At 35.9% G+C, this 13,567-nt stretch overlaps 1 protein-coding gene across 1 annotated transcript; it reads right to left on the reverse strand.

Moving 5' to 3' along the window:
• Positions 1–517: 517 nt before the first annotated feature.
• LOC116171073 (luciferin 4-monooxygenase-like) lies at positions 518–2,941 on the reverse strand. Its single transcript, XM_031487737.1, has 5 exons — positions 2,858–2,941; positions 2,197–2,312; positions 1,634–2,148; positions 1,140–1,587; positions 518–1,085 (listed from the first exon to the last, which is right to left on the reverse strand). The coding sequence occupies exons 1-5, from the start codon at positions 2,874–2,876 to the stop codon at positions 570–572; spliced, it is 1,614 nt and encodes a 537-aa protein (XP_031343597.1). The 5' UTR covers positions 2,877–2,941; the 3' UTR covers positions 518–569.
• Between the last annotated feature and the right edge of the window lie 10,626 nt (positions 2,942–13,567).

Here is a 13,567-nt window from a genome sequence, read left to right on the forward strand (position 1 = left end):
AGGTACATTAAACGTACAATTTGTGCTGTTGTTTCCTATAGCAAGACGCTCATAAAGTCATAAAGGAAGTGCAAAGCTAGTAAACTACATCAGACACATGCACATTTTTATGAAATTATTAATTTCAATTTTGACATTTAAACTGGTTGCCTAGTGATGTACACCATACCACTTCGAACATTTCGATTTATTCTGCTCGTTAATTTCTTAGTGCATAGTTATATTGGTTGGATAATTTTAATTTCGATCGCGCAAAAAATGTTATAAGCACGTCGAACGTTAAGGGTTACCGTTCTCAGACAATAATTGGAGTCGTCGCTTCGCTCCTCCTCCAAACAATTGTCTTCGAACGGTAAAAATCCCTTACCGTTCTCCATACTTAATATACTATTTGGCAACCCATTTGCAATGTGTTTGTTTGCGTATTAAGTTTGCTAAAAAATGTATTTCACGGGATAAACAAATGAGCGAGGTTTGTCGCTCTCTTCAGAAATGATTCATGATTTATCTTTGTACATATCCTATATTTATTAGTTACACAATTTTTCTTGATACAAATAAAACAAGACCTAAATGATCCCTTTTGCAATCCATTCTCTCAATTTGGACTTCTGTATTTTATGTGTAGGTGTCCATGGAAATTCTTTGACGAATTTCACACCCCCTCTCAAGCGATTCTTATCCTCAACCCTTTGATCTACGTACTCGATGATCTCTTCTGGTGTTACACATTCTTCCCCATCGTTCAACTTAACCACAGCTATTGGATGGAATCCGACTACTTCGTGTTCCACACCAAGAACTGCCGCATTTTGAATGGAGCGATGGCTTAAAAGAACTTCTTCTATTTCTCTGGGATAAACGTGATTGTTGCCGTACTTGAATGTATCTTTTAATCTCCCAGTAATGAAGAAACATCTGTGCTCATTGTAGTAAGCTAAATCGCCAGTTCTGTACCAACCGTCAGAATCAAAGAGGTCGGGTGATTCGTAATTTAGGTAACCCTTCATCAGGTATTTAGTTTTCAATCTGAGTTCACCTTGACGGTTTGGTCCTAAAATTTCTTCGGTTTCCGCATCCACCACCTGAAAGTGCAGTTCGATATTAAATTATCGATTGTAAAAGATTGGGCGACGTACTTTATAAGAAAACCCCTCTCTAGGTAAACCAATTGAAGTGGGAAAATCTCTCACAAGAGTGTCTGTACGGTGATCTTCTGGAAAAGCGGCAACGGTACTAAATATTTCACTCTGGCCATAACTCGGACGTACAATTGTTTTAGGGAACATATTCTTAAGCTTTAGTAAAAATTCTTTAGATGCGTAGTTACCACCAATCAGCAACAACCTTAAATTTCCTAAATCGAAATGCGGCGGTTTCCTGTACTTCAAAAACACCTCACTAGTCACCGGCGAAAGCAGCATGTAGTCTACTTTATAATTCAAAACTTTCCAAGGCTCTCCGTGACTGATTTTATGGAAAAGGATCCTCCTGAAGCCGTTCAGTATGGTTTCGTGCACCGATCTTTTGAATAAAGCCCGACATGGTGAATAAAATACTGCATACGTTTTACATTCGTCGTTTTTACTGAAAGTCAACTAGTTATTCTGTGTTCCAGGTTGCAATTATTCACCTTCTGTATCTGGCTCTCATTGAGGAATGAGTGTGGCATATAGCTTTAGGACTGCTGGTTGTGCCGCTACTGAACGAAACGAAAACCGTTTCCTCCAAATTGACAGCCTCATACACCCTGAAATCGTTCTCATTGTCGTACCGTTGTAAAAATTCCGTAAATGGGATGTGCTTCTCCGTTTTGCCAAACACCACCAGTAGTATCTGCCCTCCAAACTCACATACAACTTCCTGCATTAAATGTTCGCATTGCTTCGTGGCGAACACCATTTTCGGTGAAACTGGCTTTAGGAGGGAGACAATTTTTTTGCTTGACATTGAGGTGTCAACATTTGCCGTTATCGCACCAATAAATATCGCGGCAATGTACACTACGCACGCATCCATATCGTTCACTGTACACATGGATACAAAATCTCCAGGTTTAATTCCCCTATTTTTCATCGTGATTGCTGTTCTAACACAGCGTTTCAGGAAACTTTCGTAAGTTTCTTCCTTATTTGTATGTCCATCAACCTATGAACACTAAAGAGCTCATTAAGTTCCTTATATCGCACTTTCTACCTGGGCAATTCTTTCCCGATACCTCTCCATAGCCTTAAAGTATTCGTATCCTACACCTCTTGGGTCGGGTGTTTCAAGAGGATTCGGTGTGTATATTATGTTATCGTTGTGTTTCCCTGCAATTTGGAATTGGAGATTAACAGGGTACCACCAGAGTGCTGAGTTCTTATTTGTTAGAAAAGAGAACATTACCATTTAAGTTGTCTTGAACAAGTTTGGACTTGTTCGTGCGCTAGTAATAATAACCCATATTGTGCAAGCAGATAACCAATTTGAATGTAGCCGAGATAAATAAAAAAGTTCATTGTCCGAACATTTCCTTACAACAAAAGATAGTCGTGTGTATATATTTTTAATAATTGAAATACATTATTCACATCTCCATAAAAAAAATGAATCTATGAACTACTAAGAAGGCATTCCGTGCTCAGCTTAGAAATCTTTTGATCTGCAATCAAGTGTTGGAACTATCTCGCGTCTCTCTGTGAGAATGTGTCAAAAATGGAGCGTCCAAATGATACAGACTAAACTAAACTAAACTTCCACCTTAATTTTAGGGAATATTAAATAAGCAAAGGAGTGGATATGATTGAATAATTACTAAATGGAACACCGGAAATATTACCGTAACCGAAACTTGCAAAAAAAATTAGGTACTTACCGTTTAACATGATCTCCATAAGTTAAACAATCGGTATATGTTGTATGGGTATATAAATATGTCACGTCCTTTGTCGTATAGAACTTACATCAAATGATACATTTCCTATATTTTAAGATTGTTTCTATACAGAAAAAGATGGCATTAATCTCAATTTGTCTAAAGGTTGTTTTGATAACCCCTTCAAGTTTGTGAAAAAACAATTATTATTTCTCGTAACTATGCTCCACTTGCAAAGAACCGAAATTGCGAATGTAAGCATCCACACCCTCCTGTCTGAAGGGGGCAAATTCTGTACCTAATTGTTTGAAATGTTTATTCATGATTAATTCCCAATGTTAGAGGTCCAACCAAGTTTAGGATAAACTTATCGGTTGCTTCCTTATAGTAAGGTAAGTATACATTTTTTAGCGCATTTCCACAAAAATTAAAAAAAAATGCGCTATTGTGGCCACTTTGTCCGTCCGTCCGTCCGTCCGCTAACTTTGCGACGCTACTAGTTTTTTATCTTAAGAGCTATTGTTCTACTTTTTTCGCTATTTGGTTCGTTATGGTGTCGAGTCTTGTACCAAGGAAGGAATTTTTTCTGTACCGCTTACAAAAAAAGTTATTGTAAAAAAAACAAAAAAACCGTTTTTTACATGTTCCATAATTTTACACTTTTGCCGTTTATTAACGATCCTAGAGATCGTTTATAATTTTGCATTGCTATCTGTCGCCTGCCGGTTGGTCTCTCCGTCTGTTCCTTTGTCTGTCTGTCCATCTATCTGTCCGTGTGAACGATAACTTTTGTTTAGAAATGTTCGATCGCTTTTACATCTCCGTTAGTTATGAACTGAATTGCATGAAATTCAATATGGGCATAGCTTTAGCCATATAATACGCAATGCCAAAAGTTGAATCGAATCGATTCAAAATTCACAGTGCCCTTTTCGCATCTCGACCATTTATAAACCGAATTGCAAACTTTTTTACTTATAGAAGTATTTGAATGAAATTTGATACATAGGCACTTGGAATAAAGGAAAATCAAACGCCAATTTCAAAATTTGGTTTTGCGCATGCGCAGTGCCAACTTTTTTATTTATGGAAGAATTTAAACGAAATTTGATACATAGGCACTTGGTATAAAGGAAAATCAAACGCCAATTTCAAAATTTGGTTTTGCGCATGCGCAGTGCCAACTTTTTTTATTTATGGAAGAATTTAAACGAAATTTGATACATAGGCACTTGGGATAAAAGAAAATCAAACGCCAATTTCAAAATTTGGTTTTGCGCATGCGCAGTGCCAACTTTTTTATTTATGGAAGAATTTAAGTGAAATTTGATACTTAGGCGCTTGGAAGAAAGGAAAATCTAACATTAGTTTTAAAATTGAGGTTTGCGCATGCGCAGTTCCAACTTTCTTATTTAGAAAAGCATTGAAATGAAATTCTTCTCATAAACTGAAATTGAAATAGCACGTCAACAATGGATTGCCCATGTGCAATGCTATCTTTCATATTTGTGGCCGGATTTCTACGATTTTAACAGAAGTTGCATCTTACAAATGGGAAATGAATGCAAGTGGAAATGCGCTTTATGTAAATCGTTTACGATTACTTTTTAACTTGTTAAATCTAGTAGTGAAATGAATTTACAGTAGTTTTTCGAAATTATTTAACGATAAATACAATAAGAATTCAAAAACAATAATGTCACAAATTCCATATGTAGAACATCTGTTTTCAATCAAGATTAATGGTCTACATTGTATATGAGGTATGTAATTGTAAATCTAATGTTCTACTTCTACTCCAGCGTTTCGACTCACGTGACAACAAAAATGAGTGTTGAGGCTGGGGCTAAAAATATAAACTTCTTACCCTTCTATTGTTTATCAACGTAAGAAAACTCTTCAACCTACTTTATTCTCGCTACCTACTGAAATAGGGATGGATTTTCGATTAGCTCCACTCACAATTTCTTTAACTGCGACAAATGCATTTTGTTTTCTGGCACCTTTTTTTTAACATGTGCACATTAGTATGCAAATCTACGACCCATGATCACGTTCAAATCTTGGAAAATTTACCTCATTACCACTTCCTCGCTTGCAATTGCGGTTTTGCTTCTAATTATGGTTAACGAAAACCGCTGTTGACAAGGTTTGCTTTTAGAGACAAGGTGAACGAAAAAAAAAACAATAGAAGAGACTGATTTCGATTTTTTAATCAGCACCAAGATGAAATTCACCTTCCAACAATAATGTGTGACAATTTCATTAGCGCGTTATTTATTAGACGAAATTGTACAAGCAAGGCTATTTTTATTTGTCCACGCAATCTATTTTTAACAAATAGGAGTTACTCCGCAGTTCATTTAAAAAAAGGGCAAAAAAGTGCCGGAGGAAGTATTGCGTTATGCGTTGCTGCACGCTATTTGTTGTACGGGTTTCACAGGTGCACAGTGGTTTTTGTGAATTTCCTTTATTCGAACACCTTTCGGAATGCGAACTTGCATGTATAAAGTTACATGTCACACATAATTTCATCTTCTCACTTCAGTACAGTTTTATACAGGAAACGAAATTCCGAGCAAACCGGTGTCAAAAAAGTATTCATCTTAAATTACTGCACCCTGCATGTACCAAAATGACAAAAAATATTTGGTGCAAATGCATCCATCAACGACTATAAATATCAATGAGTGGGAATTCCCAAACACATCGCGGATGACTAGACCAGACTAGAAGCGACTATGTAATTTTGTAATCTAAAATCTTTATTTTTAGACATATAACATAAAGGTCGCTTGACATGGAGCAATAATGCAATACAATACGCAAGAACTTGCAGAAAGAAATTGCAAGATGAAATTATTGCATGCAATAAACATTGCATTGTGTGACATGGTGCAATTCTATTTCAATAGGCATTAGCCACATGTCTGCCAAGAGAAGGAAAACATGGATTTGTCAAAAAAGTTGCTAACCTAAATTTGTTTGCTTGAGGAATCGCCCCCCCCCCCCATTTTCACCTCCCAAAAAAGAAGTAATTTTTTTGAATCAAAACATTGTGTAAACTACTGGAGGTGTCGTTTCTCTAGATTGAAGTAATGGCGAAGATGAGAGCGCGTCACCATGTATTGAAAAAATTACGTGTTGTCAACGTAATTTCCGGTTTACAGATATCTACAGAGATTTCGTTGAAAAAGACACATAATTGTCACTTTAATGTTAGTTTTATTTTTTATTTGTTGTACTTAGTGAGAAATTTAATGGTAATTCCGACGTAAGGTGTTTTATCAGGCCATATATTTGGTAAAAGCCTTATTACACAAATTGATTGATTTTATTTACTAACAACGCCATGTCCAAGATAACTAAGGCAAGTGTTTATGGAACGGATGAGTTGAGGTGGTTCGACCTTGAAGTACGAACAATAGGAAACACACGAGGTTATTTGCGGGTATGGAACTGTTTTCGCCGATTAAAGAAGTTTAAATTTTTATTACGCAGGCATAGTAAAATTGGTTAACCTCATCTATCATGATATTGGATTACCCAAGGCTAGACATAAGGTATGTATTAAACAAAAGTGAGAAGGGAGAAGTAATAAGGCCGCAGATAATTAAATTTTGGAAAATATAACAAATCTGGGAAGCCGGGTCAAGTACCTACGTTATGGAAAATTATGCCAAATTCAAACATTTGCAGAATCAATTTTAATTGGGCGTTTAGCAAGGCACTACGAAGATGTGTAACAGAAGGTGATTAAGGACGACATAAACACCTATGAAGAGTTCCTCCGCATTTTCGAAAATTTTCGAAAGTTTTTCGGATTTTTGGCTATAACTGCGCTATTTCTAGAGTTATAAGAAACTTTGAAAGAGAAAATTAACTTTGCCCATTTAAGCGGTTTACCAAATCCACACATAGTCTAAGAGCCAGCGACACACAACCCTACGTCATCGCGGAATTCAACAAAAATATTATTAATAAGTAGGTTTGAAAGAGGAAAAAACAAAACCGCCATGTCTGCCAGGCATATCCTGTGCTTATTCTTGCTAATTAATTAATTAAGTGTACATAAAAAATAGGTTACTTACGTCATGACGGAATTGGAAAAAAAATATATGGGATTATTGCTGGCAACGAGCACACGTAAACATATGTGTGCCAGCCGATTCCCCGTGCTGAATACATGTCTGCCGGGCGCGAAAGGGGTATAAAAAACAGTCGCGCTTACGTCATCACGGAATTTAGCGAAATTTTTTTTTAAAAGTAGATAATGTCTGCCCTGACAATACTACATATGTCTGCCGGGCAAATTCCTGTGTCAAAGTAATGTCTGCCACTTTTTATGACGCGACTTTTGGTCACGAATCATGTCATTTGATGTTAATAAAAATGCGGTTTTCATTGCTTTTTCGAGTGAATTTCGACATTGACTAGTAAGGGAGATGGGTGTACGAGGATGGTGTCAGTTTGTTTTTATTTGTTTTCAGGATAGGTATTATAAGGGCTTCTTTCCATTCTTCTGGGTAGTTGTGTTGTTCTAGTATGGTATTATATTGGTATTTTCCCTGTTGGTGGAAGATGTTTAATCATTTCGACGTTGGTCCCGAATCAAGATTATTTGATTAACAAATTATTGCTTAATTTAATACCGACATTCAACTTTTTCAAATGAATCAAATTGGAGTTTACTGCTTCGTTTCCTTATCAATATCGTAATACATATTTCACGGCTCTTTGAATGAATTAAATAGTCAGATTAGATCGTAATTTCTATGTATAAGTCTGTCTAAAGTAAACGTTAAGTAATAAATTATAATTTGGTGAAATAGACAGGCAGTGGCTGGGGAAATAATCTTATACGATAAACAAAAAGTAAATATATGCAATCTGTACATACTGCCCCACACAACCACAAGCTGCAATGAAATAATTGAAAATCTACGCATCCTTGCCACCGATGCCAACGTACATAATACCATGTGGGGCGGGAAATTGATTAATGCCAGAGGCAAAATATTTGAGAAATTACTGCTCCGCCACCCAGAAATGGTACTCCTAAACGACCACTCTCCCACCCATTTTTCATCAGCCATCGGATCATTTTCTTCTATAGACATAACAAGCTGTAACATAGCTTCGAAACTACAATGGTTTACCCATGGCGACCTGTGTAATAGCGACCATTACCCAATTTTAATACAAATACCAACCAAATAACAAAACACCTATAAGACAAACAATCTAAGATGGAGAATCGCCACAGCAGACTGGCAAAGATATAAAAGTTCTATCGTCCAGCAGATCACAACGCAAATCTCTCCCAAAAATGAATCTAGAAACCCTATATAAAATCATCAATGAGACACCGCGGCAATCGATAGAAAAAAAACCTATCCAAGTAAAAAATCCACCTTGGTGGAAAAAGAGGTCGAATCCTACCTACAAAAACGAAAAAAAGCACTAAAAACCTTTCGAGAGTACAAGAACCTGGAAACCCTCATACAATATAAAAGAATTAATGCCCTAACTAGACTACTAATAAAAACTAGAAAAAAAGAAACATGGAAACTGTTCGTATTATCCATAAATAACAACACGCCTACCAAAACCCTATGGGATAATATCAGGAAACTACTACGTGGTCACCGACCATTGCTGCCCTAGGAATAAACAACGACATTACCATAAACCCGAATGAAGTAGTCAATGAATTAGCTCAATATTACGAAAGAGTATCTAGCAACAAACAACACAGCGACAAGTTTAACACATATAAACAAGAAACCGAAAAACTAGTAAACTTTGAATCACAAAACCTAGAACCATATAACACCCCAATAACAATGGTAGAGGTAGACAGAGCAATTAATAACACCCGCTGCTCGACCCCTGGCGCCGATAATATACACGTCGAAATGATTAAACATCTTCCACCAACAGGGAAAAACCTTCTCTTGAAAATATACAATACCATACTAGAACAACACAACTACCCAGAAGAATGGAAAGAAGCCCTTATAATACCTATCCTGAAAACAAATAAAAACAAACTGACACCATCCTCGTACACCCATCTCCCTTACTAGTCAATGTAGAAATTCACTCGAAAAAGCAATGAAAACCGCATTTTTATTAACATCAAATGACATGATTCGTGACCAAAAGTCGCGTCATAAAAAGTGGCAGACATTACTTTGGCACAGGAATTTGCCCGGCAGACATATGTAGTATTGTCAGGGCAGACATTATCTACTTTTTAAAAAAATTTCGCTAAATTCCGTGATGACGTAAGCGCGACTGTTTTTTATACCCCTTTCGCGCCCGGCAGACATGTATTCAGCACGGGGAATCGGCTGGCACACATATGTTTACGTGATGTGCTCGTTGCGAGCAATAATCCCATATATGTATTTTTTTCCAATTCCGTCATGACGTAAGTACCTAACCTATTTTTTATGTACACTTAATTAATTAATTAGCAACAATAAGCACAGGATATGCCTGGCAGACATGGCGGTTTTGTTTTTTCCTCTTTCAAACCTACTTATTAATAATATTTTTGTTGAATTCCGCGATGACGTAGGGTTGTGTGTCGCTGGCTGTTAGACTAACACTGAAAGTGGAAAAACATCAACAAATTGAAGCATGTTTATAGCAGTTCCAACATCAACGCCGAAATGACTATTAGTCAAGTTGCGCTCGTATGTGATAAATTAATGTATTTAAGGATTGTTATAAATTCATTATTAATTAATTGTAAATAAATAAATCACGTAGTTAAATTTACGTTACAATAGATTATCTTTGTTCCTCTGCCGACTTCCCTTTTCCAGGAAGTTTTTACATTGCACTCTTTTTAGTTAGGCACTCCCAGTATTTATATACATGCACTTGATCAATGTTGTGTTGGTATAGTTCTTTATTCACGATTCTCTGTCTTTGGCTTTGCGCTTTTAAAACAATAAGTTTTCATTTAAAAAAGTTGCATTGTGATTACGTTAATCTATTCGGTATTCCTTTTAATAATTACGTGTTAACTCAAGAATTAGTGGAAAAGAACATGGCATGGGAAGTACAAACTGCTACTTCCAAGTTGCAACTACCAAAATTAACGTAATTATAACCTAGACGTATTATGGACGAATTCGTATAAACAAGTTGAATGTTATCATTAGGGATAAAGGTCATTAAATGATGTATTAAATAAAATGGAGATAGAATTTATTGTTTCGCAATCTTATATATTGTTGTTGTATAGTAAACAAAAATCATAATTGCAATTATTGCGCACTTGGCATATTTATGTTCCTAATTTATTACTTCTGACTTTTGAATCATACTTTTGTTATATAACTTTCCCACTAGCATCTTTTTTGTGTTTTGCCATTGGCGATAATGTAATGCAAATCATAACCTTTACTCCTCTAATGTATCTACGTTGTTATAGTAGTCAAAATACTTAATAACAGCCCGGAAATAAAACAAAAACAGAAAAAAAACAGACCTATACTGGGTGTAGCACATCACTGTAAAAAATTTGCAGAAGAATACATATTACGAAAAATTAAAACGCATAAGAGTACAATACGAAATTATACGTAAAAATATATTGTTTGGTAAATTTGCTATGGAAATATGCAATTTCCCACAAGTTTCAAAAGCGGCGGACATACATACTTATCGTGCATTTTCAGTTGTAGAATGTTTATGTGCGGATAAATAGGTAATAATAATAATAATAGTTGCTGAGCTCTCCAAGCCTTCTACTGACGCTACTTGCGTCCATCACATTATATTAAGATTATTGTTGTTACCTACTCATACTCTTAGTTTAGTTTAAATTTAAGTCTATCAATTCATTTCGTCAACCATTAAATATTTATTATGGTAATTAATTGAGTGTATGTGGTGTGGACGTACGCAATTCCTTTGAATTCTTGTAATCCGTAACGATTGCTATATACTGTCGGGGAGTTTTTTGTGTGTAATTTAGTCCTCTGCAATGACCTTCTACATTTTTCGGCTTTCTCCTCATTTTGGAATCGCGATTTTGGTAAGAAAACGCCATAAGACTTCACTAGCGAATGTGCAATATTGTGATCCCAAAATAATCGCATCATTGCGTCGACCACAAATTGGATTCAGTTTGTGCTACTTTACCTCTCTAATTCTACACCGTAGTAGATAATATCTCCATAGACATTTAAACAACAAAATAGTGAGAGTCGATTGGAATGCAGAAAATAGATACTTCAAAATCATTAACGTAGTCGCAGATTTTTGAAAAATGATTTTTCTCTAATGTCGAAAATACGCGCTGTTTGGCTATTAACGTGAAGTCTCGCGTGAAGTTTTGCGCGGCGATCCATGAAAACAACGTTTCCTGGTTACATTTTTTATCTAGCTAGGTGGTTCTTAATCTTTTTTGGTATCGACCTCGGTATCAACCAAACCCGTTAAATGTAAAATGAGAATACAATCATTTCAGCTACAGTGTATACACCATTGTTAACGAAGGTATCGCAAAATTGTCTTGATTTTGTTTTCACTGTTTGCGTACCTTGTTGATAATTTTTTCCCGATTTATTGATAATTACAGTGCAAAGCGGTAAAAATCTCAATTTATTTGCTTTGAATTTTTTATTTAATGTGCCACTAGAGGTATGGTGTAAATTCAGATTTTAAAATGCAGTGTGGCGGGGATAAGATAGGAAGAGGAAAACAAATAAAAATCACCATCAAAAATGTCCTTCTTGGGTAACCATAAGTTTAGTGAAAAAAGTGCATGAAGATATCACACATATCATCAGGTCTACAATTTTTGAGATTTTTGGTATTATTTTAGATGTGGCTTATTTATACAACATTGGCACCGTAAACATAGTGGCACCAATAATAGTGTGTACCGAGGTGTTTATGAAATAGAACATTTTCAAAAACACTGTTTTTTCGTTTCCTAATTCGAAGCCGGTAGCGTAACTTTCAAGTATGGTGTCGCCATGTTTACACCATTTTCAAGAGTATCACCACTAAAATTATGTTTCTCCAAGGTCAGATTGAGACTGCTTCCAAAGCCAAACTGACTGCGTCAAAGAGCACACTTAAAGCACATATATAAAGGCCGACTGGCATCAATTCAAAATATACGCTACATAATGCAAGAAGATTCATGCCCTTATAAAAATTCACTCCATTTTCAAGATATTCATACTAAGGTTTTCTCGTCCCCAAAAGGTATGTCTCATCTAGACGTTTCAACTGCTCCTTGAGAGTACCCTCCTACGACGCTCCGTTGTGCAGATATTGGCACCTGAATTTAACATCACTAGTGTCTCAGCCAGACGTTCCACTTGCCCTTTATGAGTATCCTCTTCAGACACTCCGCTCTAGAGATATGAAGGATTAGGACCGATCACGATAAGTGGTTGGTAGAAATTAATTCCTTCCATTAGAATACCATGAAAGATAAAATAAATTTCTAACCCCCATCCCCTCTCCCAGTCTCGAAATCATGTTAAAAAGGAGTCGCGGAGGAAAGTTATAGTTTGTAGCTCGGTTTGTAGAAACCAATTCCTTTCGATGAGACGTTTGATTAGAAAACCATGCACGCGTGTTTACACGTTACACTTTCCTCGTGGGTACAAAAAGACATTTATAACAGTCTTGAAATGGATTAATTTATAATACTTAAATAGTAGGTACTCATAATTTATAACATAACACGAGAGGGAATTTCACTTCGAATTAATGTTAGAACTGACTCGAAACACAATTCCGTGTGCTTATATAGCAGACGCCGGTCTTTCGCGAACGCTTCCGAATATTCTAGAATGTTTTTGAACAAACACGTCATATTTCCCGGAAAAAATGCGTCACATCCGCTTTCGTTTTTTTATCGCCGACGACTAATCTTTTACGGTGTCTCGATGTCTATCAGGATTTTTAGAATATTCGTTACAATACATTAACAAAGATAATAAAAATGATAACAACACCATTTAACATTACTTAAACCGAGACTTAAACACATTAAAGCTGTTCAAGATTATACGCTCATTGTTAACATTGGAAATGTTTATGGTTTCGTATATATGGGCATAAAGTTACGAGTTTCGTTCAAGCAGAAAAGACAACAGAATCGCATCAAGTGACGATTGTGCTATACTCGACCGTGATCGGTAGATGAAGGACAAATCGCGGATACTGTCGATACGGTACTGAATTAGGAGTGCTCAATTGTTTTGTTAATTCCAATCTTCCAATCTCGCACATCTCCTTTGAGTCATAAAATAAAGCATGCCAACGCACGAGTTCTACAAAAAATCTCCTAACTACGCAGGGAGTTATCTATATAATTTATTACCAGCCACTTTAGTAACCAATCAGCAAACTATAAAGTTCAGAAATGATCTAAAAGAGTTTCTAGTCAAAAACAGCCTTTATTCACTTCAGGAATTTGTTACGGCGTGCTCTCAACTGTGATATTTGATATTTGATTTTTATTATGTGATATTTGTACCTTGTTTTTTGTTTTTTAATCTTATTTATATCATATATGTATACATAATGTTTGTAATTGAAATGACGATGTCAATATTTCTTTTGAAATAATCGACAATAAATATTTGAAATTTGAAATATGACGCTTATTATTCAGAAGGGTGACGTTTGCAATGCGACACCAGCGACATTCGAGCGAGTGCAGCA

Source organism: Photinus pyralis, unplaced genomic scaffold (genome assembly GCF_008802855.1).
Source record: "Photinus pyralis isolate 1611_PpyrPB1 unplaced genomic scaffold, Ppyr1.3 Ppyr1.4_LG5, whole genome shotgun sequence".
Classification (NCBI taxonomy): Eukaryota; Metazoa; Arthropoda; class Insecta; order Coleoptera; family Lampyridae; genus Photinus; species Photinus pyralis.

Excerpts from the sequence above, each read along its gene's own strand:
- LOC116171073 (XM_031487737.1), bottom strand. Across the intron at positions 1,588-1,633 it reads ATGAGAGCCAGATACAGAAG|TAAAAACGACGAATGTAAAA; the intron begins GTGAATAATTGC and ends GTTGACTTTCAG. Across the intron at positions 1,086-1,139 it reads GAGAGGGGTTTTCTTATAAA|GTGGTGGATGCGGAAACCGA; the intron begins GTACGTCGCCCA and ends CTGCACTTTCAG.